Source organism: Adelges cooleyi, unplaced genomic scaffold (genome assembly GCF_023614345.1).
Source record: "Adelges cooleyi isolate 19-005CV unplaced genomic scaffold, UGA_ACOO_1.1 ACOO_flye_CR_arks_rails_tigmint_CR_PRNA_247, whole genome shotgun sequence".
Taxonomy (NCBI): domain Eukaryota; kingdom Metazoa; phylum Arthropoda; class Insecta; order Hemiptera; family Adelgidae; genus Adelges; species Adelges cooleyi.
The window spans coordinates 12,778,775-12,796,600 of NW_026095912.1; the positions used below are offsets into that span (position 1 = coordinate 12,778,775).

A 17,826-nucleotide genomic window follows, 5' to 3' on the forward strand; every position below is an offset into this window, starting at 1 on the left:
AAACTTGTTTTGTTTTTTTTTTAAGTTTTAAAAATAAAACAATTTATTATGGAAGTAAATGAGTCATAACTTCTCCTCTACCGTATGTACCTTCTTGCAGAACAGTTGATACAAATTTGTATTGGATACATAAAATATTGGTGATTTTTATCGAAAGAAAATAATATATACTATTCAAGTAAAATATAAATAAGTTGAAACACTTTGTGTGACTTTAATCTATATTAAAGTCTTTGATAATTATAAAAAAAAATTAGTTAGAAAACATTTGATAATTATCGTTTGGGCCAGATCAGATCTGTCAAATACTTAAAAAAACTTTTTGTTTTAACTCATAAAATCCACTGAATTTAATTTAATAATAAATAGTTTTAAATGTTAATACTTTATATAAATATCATTAATTATCATAATCATTCATTCTAATACCCAATTACTATGATTTTGGAACTAACATTTAAATATTGGTAAACATTCCATATTATAGCAAAGGATAACAATGTAGTTTTATAAATTGAGTTGTATTACATTGTAAACATTTTCCATCTAATCTATTTTCTAGAATAATTTAAAAGCAATTTTAAAATGTGTATTGACATTTTTCAAATTCATATCTTCAGTGATTTTATGTCAACTTAAAAAAAACATTAGCGTTTATTGACTATATTATTTTTAAATAGTTTAATTTTGATAACAAGGAAATTAAATAAAATCTCTAGAATACATAGGTATTAAATACTTATCTGATTTACTGGAAACCGATCAACAATGGACGTTAAATTATTGATGTGTGTCTCATTTCAAACAAATAAAATTATGTCTACATTGAAGTAATTTTTTAGTAACCAGATTAAGCTCTGGCTAAAATTTCAATTAATTAAATTAAATAAAAAAATTATTTGTTCACCAGCATCACATAATATACAAAAACAAACTTTTTAATTTGTTAGAATCTAATTTGTTTTATTTGATGCTACAATGTATATTATGTTGGCCGGAGAGGATGGAGGAGAAGGAAAAATCTCTATTGAGTGTACTTGTTAAGCATTGTTTTTAAGCAAATTCATTGTTCGACCACTATGATATAGTATTTATAGCAAATCCTTTATCGACAAACTGTGATTGTTGTTTTTACACAGTCTGTTAGATTATTATTGAGTAAGAAAATAAAAGTCTAATAGTACAAACAATCACAAAACATTTATTGAGAACTCAAATTTACATTTTACATTTATCAAAATTCCATATAGGATAGGATGTCTAAAATAATATTGGTAAGACAAAGTTGAAAAATTTTTTTACACTAAAATATAATATAATTCAAGTCAATTTATTCACGATAAGTTTAAGTAAAACTTGGAAAGTTTATTTTTTTTTACTGTGTTTGCAATGCAACTTTCTATTCTATTCTTTTAAATTTCTAAGCGTTATTTTTCAAAACGTCGGCCGTGTAGCATCCGGGCACCTACCTCGGGTACGTGGTGTCGATTGTGCCGTATGTATTGAGTGGGTTGTTGTTGTGTACATTAATTGCACGTTTATGGATGTCTGTACATGAGGTCGTCCAAACGTTTGCAGTTGGATTTTTCAAATAGGTTTTTTGAATCATCGCTGTTGCAACACACGGTGAACTGGTTGTTTTTCTTGACGTGTTCCACCAACTGGAGTGCGTAGCCTTTTCTCCTGTGCCCTTCTAGGGTGTAGATGAAGTTCAACATTTTCGGATTTGCGTACTCCTTCATCGGGTCGAAGTCGCAAGTGGACAACAGAGCGAAAGACACCGGCACACCGTCTTCGTAGAGCACATAGCAAAATACCCGTTTGTCGCCGTACCACTGTTCCACGTAACAGGTGTCGAAGTACCTCATCTGATGTTTGCATTTTCTCATTATGGAACCGATTTCCTTGACGGCGGTCTTGGTGGTGAAAATCTTGATGGAAGTCGTGTTGGCGGCCATCTCGCTCGATTCGCACTTGTTGATTGCTCAAAAGGGTATATCTAATCCCACTTGTTGCTCGCCCAAGAGAGATAATAATATTATGTACCTACTTGTCGATTGAAGAAAAAAAAAACTGTTATCGGCCCGATCAATTAGGTATTTGGATATTTATCGACAACCGGCGACTGATGAGTGATGGACGTATACTTAGTGAGATCATTGATTAATCAATGGCAAGATTGTAAGAAGCATGTGTGAACAGGCTACAACAGCTGCCGTCTTGTCACTTAACGGCCCGTGTTCAGGGTGTTAGGTGCGGGATAATAACTAATGAGTAATACTATAATTACTCAGTATTATTACCGTAATACAGTATTTGGTATATAGTAACAACAGCAGCTGTTGTCTGGTCACTGGTGGTTATTTTTTCCCCTTCCAATTTCCGACGGTTGTGCCCATAGACCGTGTAGTATAACCACAGACTAGACTAAATAGTAAATATAATAGACATAGCTTAATACGATTTTAATTTTTACGTCCATTCCGTTTTATAATTTAATAGACTAAATGTATTATCTATTCTACTTAACACCTGAACGTCTCCACCGGCAATTTACCCTGTATTTAGATATATATAATGCCTAAATACCTATTAAAATCCTATTAAATGCTTATCAAATATTATAGCAAGCGTCTAAACTCGATGCCGTACAGTGGTCGGTAAACCTAACCAGGTCAAACCAATATTTGTTTTTAATCATACAGTTTTTGTGGAAATTTTAGATGTATAGATGCAATTTTCGAGGTCCAATTAAGTTTAACGTAGGTACCTATTAGGATTAAAATATATTGCCTATTCGGATCGTAAATTAGGTAATATGCTTCAATTCCCAGTAAGCAATTATACCTATTGTTTTTTTTTTTTTAGAAACTAAGTACACCATTAAAAGTACATTTAAAGAGCCATAATATAGTATATAAGTATCAAAAAATTTAAATAAATAATGATACAAAATTACGTATGAAAAATATCCCATCATGAGGCAAAAGTTAACATTCGTTTTTAATGTTATTTTAAAAACTAAAAATCTTAATAAATGTAATTTTTCACTTAAAATAGAAATTAATAATTTATAATAAACTAAAAATGATCTTAGAATAATCGTGCCACGATATAAAAGTTATGAAGAATCCAAATGTTTTTTAAAACTTAAATCGGTTTATTTTTAAGAACGTTCTGTTCGAAGTAGAAACATATTATGTTTTCTCACAAAAGCAGAGCCTGTTCAAGATTAAAAAAAATTAATTTTAATTTTGTATGTTGCTTCTGTTTACAATATGATGGTTAAGTTTAAGAGTACCAATATACTGATTTGCATCACTTTCATATTTTGGTAACCAATAAAATATTTTTTATACTATACTGTGCGTTTACACAATATAATTTTACATCTTAACAAGTACACATTTTTTGAATTTGTAGAGTAACTAGTTGAATCATGAAACTAGTGTAATTTAAAACGTTTAATAATCTTACCTATATATCTTACTTATTTTTTAACTATATAGGTAGTGTGATACTTAAGAAACTGACAAACGTTGTTTGGCGAATTTGGCACTTAGAATAAATTATAGATGGGTATATTTATTGTTAGCAAAATGACTACAACATATATTGAAACAAGTAAACACGCCCTACTTTTTTGGTCTTAAGATTATAATAATTGTAACTGAATCTTATCTAAGAATAAAAGTAAAAAGTACAAATAAATAACGAGAATTAATCCTGTTTTCTATTTCATATTTTTAAGTTATATTTTATAAACTCATGGACGGAATTAGATTGATTTAGTTCAATACTCATCAAAGCTACTCGCTGTTTAAATTCTTGCAAACAATTTGATTTCCAATCAAAATTTTAGTTTGATAAGCCTGATAGCATGGGTGCCTGAGTTTTTTTTATAATTAATTGCCTAGTTAAATTAAAACAAAATTTAGTCAAATATGCCTAGTTAAATAATAAATATGATGTTGTTAAATGATGTGTTCAAATAATATCAATTAATAGTATAAAATAATTAATTTGGTTATTAAAAAAGTATTTTTCACACGCTCATCAGTTTATAACGAGTATGAACAGTGCTCAAGTTTGAAAATGGAGGATGTTTTTACATAAAAACAAAAGCGTACCTGTCAATTTTTTTACCCCTTAAAAAACACCGGCTATAAAAATTAGTAGAGGTATGCTACGATTTCTGAAAAAGAGTTGGGGTATTCAGTTTTTTATTGAGTATTTAATTTTCTCACTTTGTTAATACACTGAATGTCATTAAATAATAATATAACTTTTAATTAAATTCAAAATAAAATAGTAAAGTCAAAACGATCCATTGGGAGTGCTATAGAATGTTTGTACCTCTAGACTGGTGTTAGGTAAGTGGCTTTAGGTTTTTGTCAGAGGGCGTCGAAGCAACCACTTCTGGATATTATTTCTAAGTAGTAAGTATAATGTTATATTATATCTTTTATATAAATAAGTTCTTCAGTTTGGCGGCGAAATATACCGAGGTCGTATTAAGGGTTCAAGGCCCACATTTCAATTAAGCAATATGTTTTTAATTTACTAAAGAGAACACAAAACAAAACTAAGACATGTCGTAAAACGTTTTAGTTTGGCATTAAAACCTTACAATAATTACAATTTTTATTAATATGGTAGCTCTACTTGAGCCTTAAGGTACAATATTATGTTCCGTATAAATTTTAAATCTGTTTTCCATATCTTTGATATTTTTTAGGGGAAAAGAGCTTAAATGGATTTTTTATAAAAAATGTTATCGCTACAACCGATTTTGAAGATAAACCTTAAAAGCTTCGGCGATAGTGTAGAGCTAGCGTAATATAATTATTGTTATTATTTTTAACTAATTATAAATTTAACTACTATTAGTTATTACTACTAGTGTCTACTAGTTAGTGTCTACTAGTTTGTCTTTAGTAGGCAACCGTGGTTATTACCATGGAATAGACTAAATCAGATTGGTGAACGCAGTGTTGCCACGTAAAAAAAAATGTATTTCCCGTTAAACGTTACATACGGTCATAATGTTCAATGCATTTTAATGGTTTGTTTGTAAACACAATGTTTGTAAGCATGATTGTTAGTAAGCAAAACCTGTCTAACCCATCTACGCATGTCGTAAACGTGTAACACTGTCATTGGTGATTTGTCTGCGCTACCCTTAGGTGTTCTGTTACTCTGTAGTCTGTCTGTCTGTTGTTGTTGTAACGTTCAATTACAAAATTCTTCTTAACTAAAAGGCGTAGAACAACCAAATGTTGTATAAAGAACTGTAAAAGTTTGCAAGTAGATCCGGCTTTATTAAGTCAATTTACTTTTACAAAGGACCCTTCTTGGTAAGTAATTTTTATAGTAATTTATTTAGTATTTATACAAATGATTATCAAGATATTAATATTTAATTATTTTAAATTGTATTGATGTGCAGTTTGGATTGAAAAATGTGAGTTGCTACATCTCAAATGAACAAAATTACCGTTTGGAACATCATGTTCAACATCTGGTATATATTTTTACTAATTAATTTATAAACTAGGTATTCTAATTTCTAATTAATAAAATAAGGTTTGAATTAAAATAATTAAAAATATTTATAAAATTAAAAGTGGATTTTTTGTTTTGAATAGCTTATAGGGTATTAAATAATTTAGTCTGGTTAAGATTACTTTTCTATGGTGTTTTTTAAACATTCAGTACATGTTTTGACTTGTAGCTATTGCCTATTGCTATTTTAAATATAAATTTGAAATACTTAATTAAATAATATATTTCAACCACAGAATAAACAGAAAAAAAACTATCTAATTTTTACATGGGCTCTTATGGGACGAGTTAAAATCATGTCGGACATCTTGAATATGATCGAGAAATGGTCACAGACCTATAAAGAATTTATCTTTATAGGTCTGGTACGCATAGACATTACACTGTTGGACTTTAACTTGTTATTTTACCTACGTATAATTTTTTTTAATGGGTAAAAGAAAGTGTTTAATTTGTAACGCAGTATTTAATTGTAACATTAGAAGAAAATTCCACTCATGAGTACTTTTTTTATGAAGTCTTATTATAAATTCATTGCATGTTATACATATCTTTACACACATATTTACCGAGAGTCTTCAGATTCCCCAACAATAAAAATATAAGAGACAAAACAAAATAACGTTGTACAATAACTTACACTGCTCGTAGTGGTAACACTGCTACGACAATAGTCCTACTCGCACATAGTACAATTATTTTATTGAATATTGTTTTTATTATCTATGTGCTCGCACCACCCGCCCGTCTTCTATCCGGATGTTCATGGACCAACCATGGTCGTACCTGTGATTGATAAAGGTTTTTTGTTTATTAGCCTCTAAATTCATTATGTTTTCTTTCCAGTCGTGCTACTTTCTGACTTTTGAGTTGTGCCATTGTGTATAAAACTTATATAATATTTTTATAATTTCTGTGAATGCTATTACTGTGATAGTTTAATACGACGATCAAGTCGATTATATCTAACGTTTTCTTTTTCTTTTAAATCGTCAACGTACAGCAATAATACAATGAATTCTGTCGTCAGAAAAAAAAAAGGAAACCAAAATGCCTTAATATAAAGTATATTAAGGCATTTTGGTTTCCTTTTTTTTATATCACTGAAGTGTGATTATTCAGCCATGAAAGAATTATAATCATCATACTTAAGTCATAGTAAGAAAAAAGTTTATTATAAATGTGCTTTACCGGACAATATTATTTCTATGTCTATCTGTAATTTATGTATATTTTCTTGTTATTTTGAAAGTTAGGTCTGTTCAGATTTGTTAGGTTGATAATAACTTGCAGAGTTGTTTTGCGTTACATTTTTTTATTCATCGTGCATGATGTAACAGACCATATTGAACGGATACCTCGCACAATGATAAACTTTAGAGTTAAAGTAGCTCTAACTTTTCAACTAGAGTCAGTAGATTTCTGACTTCAGAATTAACATTGTAATCAGCATAAAAGACATTACTACATGGAAAAAAAAACATAAATAGACATCCCTTAAGCTATAACCGGTCCAGTATATCTTTTGTTAGTTCGTCAATTACATTTCCATGATATTGATGTAAATAAATATATAAATATATGAAATTTATGGTTAATTTTTATCGATTTGGAGAAGGTTACCAAACCACAAAATCATGTGACCATAAAACAAGAAAATTACTAGACCAATTCGCATAGTTTTATTCGCCAAAGTAAGTTAAAAATGTATGAATTGTAAAGTACATTGTTTACTTTGAAATAAAATAAAATAAATCAATGCATATTACTTTGACATTTGATAAGCAGCCCAAGAAAATCAGCAGACAAGTGAGAAAAAAACTAACAACATTCACCTACGCCTACACATGTGGAATAAACTAAGTATTTATCGACAAAATGACCAACTGGTATCCCGTATTATACATGTCTAAATAGATGTGGTTTTTGAAGAAGCTACTTAAGGCACACATTACATTGGTAGGTAATATTTGATAAATACTACCAGTGTGATGTGTGCTTAGTAATTTTCTCAAAACTCTCAACGTAAAATTTACAAATTTCAATACATGGATTAATAAGTTAATTGAACACTTTTACATTTAACAATTTGCAATAAGTGTATTTTACTAGATAAACATTTTAAAAAAAATAATTTTTTTTTCTACTTATCATTCTATATTTTTTATTTGTTATGAACAATGTACAACTTATATGTATTTTGTACCAGTATATGTTAAGTGATTTTTAGAATGTGTTACCCTTTATACTTAAGTATGTTAGGTAATTTTTTTTATAGTTCAAAACTGTGCAAACAGAAAAATCTAAAAACACCTTCAATAAAAATTCAAATCGAAAGAAGCGCTTGGGGAACCAAACTAGATTTGTTCTTTAATATTTTCTATTGTACTGTTTTTTTGTGTACTACAAAATGTGTGAATTTTTAATTACATTGTTTACATTAGAATAAAATATAAGGAATCAATGCATATTACTTTGAAATTCGACAAGCAGCATAAGAAAATCACCAGAGAAGCGAGAAAAAAAGCTATAAAATATTCACCTACACATGTGGAGTAAAGTTATGAAAGTCTTTATTGACAAAATGACCAACTGGTATCCCGTATTATACATGTCTAAATAGATGTGGTTTTTGAAGAAGCTACTTAAGGCACACATTACATTGGTAGGTAATATTTGATAAATACTACCAGTGTGATGTGTGCTTAGTAATTTTCTCAAAACTCTCAACGTAAAATTTACAAATTTCAATACATGGATTAATAAGTTAATTGAACACTTCTACATTTAACAATTTGCAATAAGTGTTTTTTACTAGATAAACATTATGAAAAAGAAAATTTTTTTTTTTACTTATCATTTCACATTTTTTATTTGTTATGAATAATGTACAGCTTATTTTTATTTTGTACCAGTATGTGTTTAATTTCTTTAATATTTTCTGTTGTACTTTTTTTTTGTGTATAACAAAATGTCTGAATTTTGAAATATATGTTTACTTTAAATTTTTCCGCCAATAATGTGTTTTGATTTTTAGTATAAGTGAAACTCGGAAAGAGCAGAAAATTAAAACAGAAGTACATTCAATAGACAATTGTTACAATGACTACATAACAGAAGTAAAGAAAATAAACCTTTGAATACTAACATTGGCTTATCAATGGATACAAAGTTGCACTATATTGAAAACACTGTCAAATGTAGTTTGAAACCCAGATTTGTCCACAATGTTTCAACGAAAGTAATCGCAGGTAACGTGATTTTTTAAATAACAATATAATTCATTTTACGAATAAGAGAAAAATAAACGGTTTGGAGTTATCGGAAAATATTAAATTTAATGTTTCTTTACTTTAACAAAGTTGTTAGGATTAACCCTTGTTTAATATATTCACTTGTTTAATGATGAACATATGTTTATTATATCAGATATATCTTATTATAGATTATATGTTCTAAAATATTAGTTGTTTAAGCAGCACAAGAAAATCAGCAGAGAAGCGTGAAAAAAACTAACAACATTCACCTACACCTACACATGTGGAATGAACTTTAAGTCTTTATTTACAAAATGACCAACTGGTATCCTGTAACACACACTCCAAATGAGATGTAACTTTTGAAGAAGCTACTTTAAGCACACGTCACATTTGGTAGGTAATATTTGATAAATACTACCAGTGTGATGTGTGCTTAGTAATTTTCTCAAAACTCTCAACGTAAAATATAAAAACTTCAATACGTGGATTAATAAGCTAATTGAACACTTCTACATTTAACAATTTGCAATAAATGTATTCTACTAGATAAAAATTAAAAAAAAATTTTTTTTCTATTTATCGTTCACATTTTTTTTTTTTTTTAAATAATGTACAGCTTTTATATATTTTGTATCGATATAATTTTAGCGATTTTTAAAATGTGTTATGCTTTATGTTTAATTATGTTAAGTAGTTTTTGTTATAATTCTATAACTGTGCAAACAGAAAAATCACATAATACCTTTAATAAAAATACAAATTGAAAGAAGTGCTTGGGCAACTAAACTGGATTTGTTCCACAATATTTTCTGTTGAACTTTTTTATGTGTACTCAAAATCTATCATAATATAATAATATTATGAAACACTGTGACCCGGCTTATATTTTGTATTGGGCCACTATCACTGAACTCAATGTATTACTATTGCTAAATGACTGCTCGGTAAATCCTTCTTCAACCTTTACCTCATGGTACCAAGACCTTACTGTATGTGGATGAGGTAAGCAATGACCAAATTCTTGCCTTATAAAACTATAGGTCTTAGGAGAATAAAAGTTCAAAGCCCTTAATGTTGGGCTAAAGCATTTTTTACTCATTTTATTACCACGGTTAATAATTTCATTGAGTGCAGTTAGAAAGTTTTTTGTAGGATACAACGTTTAGCTTTTATAATTTTTTTCTTCATATAGTGTTAATGTGTACTGGATGCATTTAGAGGAGATTATAGAGACCTAGAAGATTTTTCGTAACAGTGGTCCATTATGAGAGTTCGCTTGGCATTAGACTTGGGAGTCAAATTTATAGGAGATACTATTTGTGGTCTATGGCGATCAGTAATTTCGGAATATCAATTAATTTAGTTTTTAAAAAATTTAAAGTACTAAATATTTAAAAAAAAAATTGTTTTTTTTTTTGTAACCGATTTTCTAAAATTGTTCTCATTATTTTTTCGGATAAACTAATATAATTTTAAGTAACATTTTTGGGTTCTTACAATATTGTGCGTTCTACAGTATGTGTAATGTGTTATCTACTTTGAAAAATGAATGCTGTTAATGTAAAGCTGATAAGCTGTTGAAAAATTCCGGTTGGTGATAACTGATAACTGTTATCAAAATTTAAAAAACCTGCACGAGTACTTGAAAGTTAAGACTAGATGGTAGAACATTTTGAACGTTTGCCGTTTAAGTTTTAATAATATCCTAATAACATTTCACTGTTCAATAATTGTAATGTTTAGTAATAAATATTGAGTTAATCGTGATTTAAAAAATGTTTTCTTCTTGTATTGCCCGGCTGTTAAAAGATCCTTCGACTTTGAATCGAGTGTGTTCTCAGTGTATGCGATACAATTTGCCTGTGTTAAGTAGTCAAGCACCCACGTTTGTCGTCCCTCGAAAAAACTTTGGCGATTCTAAGAAAACAGATGAAGTATCGACGGAAATCTCAGAAGCTCAAGAAAAACGTTTATCGAACGAAGCGGTAACAGGTTCCTTTAAACTAGACACGTTTTCTAGTTTAAATACATCAGGTGAGTTGAACAAAATATATTCTAACCTTACGAATAATAGTAATAATTATAATTTTCAATAAATATCGTTCTAGATGTATCTGAGACTAATTTCTACACTTTTCGAACTCATACGTGTGGCGAATTAAGGATAGAAGATGTCGGCAAAACGGTGGTTTTATGCGGTTGGTATGAATTCTCACGGTTCAGTCGCTTCATCACTCTAAGAGACGGCTATGGTTCGACACAAATTATTATACCTAAAAACGTATGTGCCAACATAGATTTCTTTCAGTTTGCATAACAATTATAAGAAAAGAATTATAAATTTTGTCATAGGATCCTCAAACAAATAATGTGAACCTGAAAAATATTCCATTTGAGTCGATTTTATTGTGTCACGGGATAGTACATGCCAGGCCAAACGACCAAATTAACGACGTGAGAAAACGCATTCTTTTGTAATTAACTTGTGGCTATTATATGAGACATTGTTTTAGAGTTTAGAAACTGGATTGATCGAGGTAGTCGTCAACAAATTGGAAGTGCTCAATTTGGTTAAAACAAGTATACCGTTTCAAATTAGAAATTTTAACAAGGTAAACAATTTGTGGTCGTACAATTTTTGGATTGTTATAATATATTTTTTTAATTGTAGGCAAACGAGTCTATAAGACTAAAACACCGTTATGTTGATTTGCGGTTTCCAGAAATGCAGCGAAACTTGCGTTTAAGATCAAGTGTACTTATGAAAATGCGCGAGTTCCTAATCAACAGCCGAAACTTTGTCGAAGTGGAAACTCCAACGTTGTTCAAAAAAACTCCCGGCGTAGGTTAATGACGACTGATTAAAAATTGTAAGTTTTCTGTTTGGGATACAAATCGAGCTTAACTCTTCTAGGGTGCACAAGAGTTTATTGTGCCCACTCACGATAAAGGAAAATGTTATTCCCTGGTCCAGAGTCCCCAACAGTTGAAACAAATGCTAATGGTTGGATCCATTGACAGATATTTTCAAATAGCCAAATGTTATCGAGACGAAGCCACCAGACCTGACAGACAACCCGAATTCACTCAAGTAGGAAATTACAAATTACCGCTTTGTGTTGTTAAAAAGCATTTTACTATAATATTACTTGTTTTTAGCTCGATATCGAAATGTCATTTACCGATCAAAACGGTGTCTTGCGACTTGTTGAAGAACTGTTATCGTTTATATGGCCTAAAGAATTGGGCGAAATTAAAACGCCTTTCCCTCGTATGTCGTACGATGAAGCAATGAAAAATTATGGCAGCGACAAGCCGGATATGAGAAACCAAGCAGCGGTAAACGATGATATTTTTAAATTATATAAATTCATTGTTATCAAAATTAGTCACTAACAAAAATATATTTTAGGAGTCAAGTGACACTCCACAAGAAACCGATAACGCCAATCGATGGCGATTTATTTGGATAGTTGATTTTCCACTTTTTGAACAAGATTCTGAAACAGGATCTATTCAGTCTGTCCACCATCCATTCACGCAACCTCAGGAGCAAATAACCGATGATAACTTGTTAAAAGTATGAGTGTATTAATACTGAAAAATATAATAATAATATGAAACTATAATAATTTAAACACTTGAGCGGTGTTAATAATTCTGTACGCTTTTTGAAATAATTTGGTTTTTCTAAAATGTTTTCTTAGGTTAAAGGCTATCATTATGATTTGGTGTTGAACGGATGTGAGGTGGGAGGAGGTTCTATTCGTATACACGATGCCGATTTACAAACCAGAGTGATAGAATCGATCCTTAAAATACCTATACACAATATGTCACATTTGATCGAAGCGTTGAAGTCTGGGTGCCCACCGCACGGCGGAATAGCTTTAGGTAATCAAATATTTAATGCGAAACAAATTATGTTAATAGTATTTTATGTTTATTATAAGCTGTTTTTTTTCTAATTTCGCAGGTATTGACAGATTAATGTCGATTTTGTGTAGTACAAATAGCATTCGTGACGTTATTGCCTTTCCGAAAACATTTGAAGGCAAAGACCTTCTGACGGGGGCCCCTTCGGAGATATCCGCAGAAGATATAGAAAGATATTTAAAATTTTAACTTAGGCAACTTTTGTATATAAGAACATAATTTTAGTTGTTTTTCATTTGTAGTTATAGTACCTATGTTTTATAAAGCTAGTCCCGCCTTACATTATTATTGGCGTAATGTGAGGAAATCGAATTAAATAAATTGTTTTGTCTCTTTTACAACAAACATATTTTGCGTTAATATTATCGGTTTTTGTTAACTATAATAAGATACATAAACACGAGACTGTAAGTTGTCTAATTTCCGCTGGAGTACTGCAGCTATGTCTGTGCCTAATTGTATGTAGTACTCGCTTGTCTATCTGAGTTTATCTGGGGGTGTTAAAAGTATAGTTTAGAAATTAAATAAGAGTACTGAAAGTACTGAAGTTGACGTTAAAATCTCCACTGATTAACCAAGGCAGAATGTGATAGTTATTATTCAAAATACCTAACACTTCTTCATGAGTATTGTTTGACCATTTAGTATAGTTTACACACAGCTGATAGGCGCTCTTCTTATTACTTTTGTTGTTCCACGTGTGTTAAGGCATAGCTTAAATGTTACAAAAGTTTTTTTTTTTTTGGCGAACGGAATCGAACTCCAGTTTATTTATTTTACGTTACGGCCTAAATATTTAAATATATCGGTTTTTTTAACATTTTATTTAAATATCCAATTTTGTCCAACTCTGGACAAACACTGTATCACCAGACAAATGAAATGAGAAAAATAAATTGTCATTTTCTTATAAATTAAGAGAATTTTTTTTTTTATGAATTACATTGTGCAGTATATCAACCGTTTACCATTTTTCTTTTCTACTTTTATTGGAGATATTTCAGCTCAACAATTACATAGCTATTTACCATTATTGTTATTGCATTTTCGTTATTATTGATTTTTAAAATAATATTTTGTCTCGATTAAAATTACGTTGCTATGACAACATTAATGTTATCACTTCAAAATAATATCACAGATATTCTGTGATTATATGATTGGTATTTGTTATCACTTATCACAAGAGGAAAAACAAAAGTATTATTTTGTTTTTAAGTTTTGGCAAAATATATTGTTTTTAATTTTAACGATTAAGCAGGTACCTACATTGTTTCAACATGTCTAATGTTTGTAAGCATACAATGGACGACGGTCTGGTTGCATTTCCCTCGTTTAATTCTTTAATCAACAACCTCCTATTGTCGTTACTTTGAACGTAAGTGCTAATAATTTATCATTGACATGATCCGTTTGTTGCAAAAAATTTTAGTATTTGACGTTAAATTCAAAATTAATTACGGTTTTTTCCCATGAGACCCACTATAATATAGTTTATTGTTTTCACCTCTAAACCTATCGTGTTATTGTGACATGATCGGCCGCAGCGTAATGAAGTATTGCGTTCATCTCGTAATAATCATTTAGGTACGTACAGTTCAAGACTATCCCTAAACTGTATTTATACTAATGTAGGAAAAAAAATCACTGACAACTATTACTAGAAAATAAATCGAGCATTGTAACTACGATTACTACACACCGTAACTCGACCGAATGAAATAATATTATGTATACTAATATATCATAAATATTGTACAGTTTGTTTTGCCGCTTGTTTGAAAATTGAGAACAAATTAATTTATCGTCATTACTTCATTATTATTAATGGTTTGACCCATTTTGTTTATTATGTTTTCTTTTTCATAATTTCTTTCATAGTGTTACCATTTGGTAACATCAAGTCTCACGTTACCAAATGGTTACTCCAGAACTTAATGGGTTAACTAAGTAGTTATTTAGAAATTACGTTATAGTATTTAAACAATTACTATTAATTTTTAGAACTCATTTTTTTGTGTTTCAATGCGTAAAATAAAGAAATGCCAAAGGACAAACCATTATCAATTGTTCAAAGCCAAAAATCCCCAAGTAGAAATTGCTCTTTGGTAAGTAATTATAGATAATATAATATGTTTTGTATGTTCATCCTTTATGCAAAATTTACTTTTCCTTAACACTGTAACATTAAATTACATATGAAGGGCTGCGGTAAAAAAACAATCATAGTCAGTGTACCCAAAGTTTTCAGTATTACAGTTTTAGAACTTTAAAAATAGATAAAGTACAAGATAACACATATGAAATAATATTGTTTTATCTATATATTTTATTGAAAAGTTTAATTACAAAATAATCAAATTTATTAATTTAAATATAAGGAAAAAAAAACTGAATGGAAAAATAATTGACAAACGACTATGATCATTTTTCTCCGCAGCCCTTCATATATATATATATATATATATATGTGACTTATTTATTGTAGGGCTTACTGAGTTCATCATACTTGGTTTTATTTTTATTTTTAATTTGTAATACCTATTTGTTTTATCAAGACCAAAAAAACTGGTGTACGGTGTTCTGTTAAACAGTGCAAAAACAAACAGGCTTCTACGTTGAACTTGAGTTACTTCACATTTCCGAAAGATCCGGAAAGGTAATATACTAATGTTTTACAAACCTGGGGATTTATATTTAAATTAAAAAAATAGTTATTTGAAAATAATGAATAATTGTAGTTTACATTATGATACACTGAGTTATAGGTACATTTTTATTTAGCGCAACACATAAAAATTTGTTATTTATTAATTAAGTAATAAATTATTACTTAAATATTTGTTATTATTTTTATAACTTCAAATAAAATTGTATTCAGATACATTTTTATTTTATTGTTTAAAATAGCCTGTGTTATTTTAAATAGTTTTTGATTTGTTATTTAAATTTATACAAATTAAAATATGTTCAAAATTATTATTTAGTCCAAATTAAAATAAAATATGATTTTTTTAATTTTTGTATTTATAAATTTTTATTATTATTATTTTTATTACTATTTGAATTTTTTCTAAGTAAAATAAATATTGAAATAATGCCCTGAACTGACTTAAAATTAATTGTAAATGTAAGTATATAAGTATAAAAAAGTCATGTTACACACTTAAACAAACGTTTCAAACACATTAATATAAATATAATATTAGTAATTAATTTTGTACTTTTAAGGTGCGCTGTTTGGATTAAAAATTGTAACCACACACATTTGAGTGACGTCAAGGATCCTAGAACTATTCCAAGAAGTTACCGTGTATGCGGGGAACATTTTGAAAATAAAATGTTTTTAAATAATAATGTGAGAAACAAGCTTACGCATTTCGCCGTTCCAACTTTATTCAAACAACAATTATATTGGGACGGCAAAAATCACTTTTCAAAAAAGACCAACGTCAGCATGTTGCAGCCGCTTTCAAGTTCACTTCAGTTTCCTGGTAAATTAATTATAGCGTTATAACACGTCCAGGACGTCTTGAGCCTCGGCAGTCATGTAAACGTAATGACTGCCGGAATCAAGACCTACTGGTCAGGTTAGATGAAGTACAATATCTTTTAATACAAATTTTAACTGTTTTTCTCTGATAGATTCCTCATCTTCTTATCCGTCGTCTGTGTCGATAGCATCGTCGAAACGTGATTTTTCTTGTCAGACTTCAATGCAGTTATCGCAAAGGACGCTGAGAGAAATGAAGTTGACCGAAGAGATCTGTACGCTAAAAGAGAGAATTAGGCAGTTGGAAAAAACGGTTGGAATACTAAGTAAAACAATAGAGAAAAACTATTGCAAAGAAGTTAAAAAAATACAGTGAAAAAAAAAAAAGTTTTTCATCTTCTGTTAGGTTTAATAACCAAATAAGGATAGGAACAATTCGGCGTGAACTCTATTCAATTCCTAATGACTAGTTGATTAATTGGACTATTTTCTAGTCCAAAAATGTAGGCTTAGCAAGTATAATCACATCTCACTCAAATCCCAAAACAAAAAAAAAATTAAATGACATTTATTAAGAAGACTGGTTTTGTCTCTACTTCTTTGTCTGTAACTGATGTTAAACCATTTGTTGGCTTGACTTTTTTTTTTAAATCAGATGCCTTTCTTGTTATTAGTTGTCTCTCTTTCTTATTTGTGATTCCTTTTACTTGTTCAATTTTGAATGTATCGGAATATTAGTTCATAATTTTATTTCAAACACTGTTTGCTCTAATTTATTCCAAGTCCATACTTCATTTTTCACAACCTTCTTTGGAACATAAACTATATGATTGAAGCACTCGATGTTTCTCCACTAAGCTCTTTGATCAAGTACAAATTTCCAAGTCCGCTTAGGTGTTCTACGTAGGAATATTCGTGAACTTGTTAAAGCGTATTGGAATAAAACGATGATGTTACGCTATTTGTTGTACTTTGTCATCAAATCACATTTCACGCACATAATTGACCTAGCAAAACAATGTTGGTCTAACAGTGATATTTCATAATATGATTACTTCTTAACATAATATATTATACATATCAGTTTATTTTTAACGCACAACTTGTACTAATGTCAAAGTTGTAATCTCAAAAATTGCATTTTAACAACAAACAAACGAAATTATGATCTTAAAAATATGTCATATTATCATCTTAAATGTATCTCTATGTATTATCTAAGTTAATGAAGAGATTCTTAGGTAGATTACCTCAAATAGTGCAAAAGACTTGTTTGCATTTTAGTATTGCACGAGTTTCATTTTGCCGATGTGCTACTAATGTAAATATTAACTATAATAGGACTGTAATAGTATTTAAGACTGTTTTTGAATAAATTTTAACATACTTATATGCTTTTGTATCTTTTTTTTAGTAACTATTCCCCCCTCCCCAAAAGTTAGCCCACCGCGCTGACATAGCGAAGAATTATTACAATTGAAAAGGATAAAATAAATGTAAATATACAAGTAGTAAGTGGGCCCTAAAGCTTAGAGGCCGCTCTGGTGGCAAATAATGTGAGCTAATTTGGCT

General features: G+C 29.4%; 3 protein-coding genes across 6 annotated transcripts; 2 read left to right on the forward strand and 1 right to left on the reverse strand.

Annotated features, from left to right (window-relative positions):
- Window positions 1-1,181: 1,181 nt before the first annotated feature.
- Window positions 1,182-2,382, reverse strand: LOC126836688 (uncharacterized). The gene has a single exon (XM_050570294.1). The coding sequence runs from the start codon at window positions 1,956-1,958 to the stop codon at window positions 1,539-1,541; it is 420 nt and encodes a 139-aa protein (XP_050426251.1). The 5' UTR covers window positions 1,959-2,382; the 3' UTR covers window positions 1,182-1,538.
- An 8,097-nt stretch (window positions 2,383-10,479) lies between these two features.
- Window positions 10,480-13,106, forward strand: LOC126836578 (aspartate--tRNA ligase, mitochondrial). The gene is made up of 10 exons (XM_050570119.1): window positions 10,480-10,859; window positions 10,934-11,106; window positions 11,178-11,279; window positions 11,339-11,437; window positions 11,497-11,667; window positions 11,740-11,916; window positions 11,985-12,164; window positions 12,238-12,405; window positions 12,533-12,719; window positions 12,802-13,106. The coding sequence occupies exons 1-10, from the start codon at window positions 10,601-10,603 to the stop codon at window positions 12,948-12,950; spliced, it is 1,665 nt and encodes a 554-aa protein (XP_050426076.1). The 5' UTR covers window positions 10,480-10,600; the 3' UTR covers window positions 12,951-13,106.
- Window positions 13,107-13,955: 849 nt separating this feature from the next.
- LOC126836584 (THAP domain-containing protein 11-like) lies at window positions 13,956-17,644 on the forward strand. Of its 4 annotated transcripts, none has more exons than XM_050570128.1 (5): window positions 13,956-14,348; window positions 14,766-14,869; window positions 15,320-15,420; window positions 15,993-16,255; window positions 16,407-17,644. In XM_050570128.1, exons 2-5 carry the CDS (start codon window positions 14,804-14,806, stop codon window positions 16,628-16,630), a joined length of 654 nt encoding a protein of 217 aa, XP_050426085.1. In that variant the 5' UTR covers window positions 13,956-14,348; window positions 14,766-14,803; the 3' UTR covers window positions 16,631-17,644. The 4 variants fall into 4 exon arrangements, with proteins under 4 accessions (XP_050426085.1, XP_050426087.1, XP_050426086.1 ...); XM_050570130.1 differs by having other exon boundaries at window positions 14,802-14,869; XM_050570129.1 differs by having other exon boundaries at window positions 13,956-14,139.
- Window positions 17,645-17,826: the final 182 nt, after the last annotated feature.

What these genes read in the sequence shown, in the direction of transcription:
- LOC126836688 (XM_050570294.1), bottom strand. Translation starts at nt 1,958, where the DNA reads ATGGCCGCCAACACGACTTCCATCAAGATTTTCACCACCAAGACCGCC.
- LOC126836578 (XM_050570119.1), top strand. Translation starts at nt 10,601, where the DNA reads ATGTTTTCTTCTTGTATTGCCCGGCTGTTAAAAGATCCTTCGACTTTG. An exon ending in GACAACCCGAATTCACTCAA is followed by an intron (nt 11,917 to 11,984) that starts GTAGGAAATTAC and finishes ACTTGTTTTTAG; the next exon opens with CTCGATATCGAAATGTCATT. An exon ending in CCGATGATAACTTGTTAAAA is followed by an intron (nt 12,406 to 12,532) that starts GTATGAGTGTAT and finishes ATGTTTTCTTAG; the next exon opens with GTTAAAGGCTATCATTATGA.
- LOC126836584 (XM_050570128.1), top strand. Translation starts at nt 14,804, where the DNA reads ATGCCAAAGGACAAACCATTATCAATTGTTCAAAGCCAAAAATCCCCA. An exon ending in CAAGTAGAAATTGCTCTTTG is followed by an intron (nt 14,870 to 15,319) that starts GTAAGTAATTAT and finishes TGTTTTATCAAG; the next exon opens with ACCAAAAAAACTGGTGTACG. An exon ending in AAGTTCACTTCAGTTTCCTG is followed by an intron (nt 16,256 to 16,406) that starts GTAAATTAATTA and finishes TTTCTCTGATAG; the next exon opens with ATTCCTCATCTTCTTATCCG.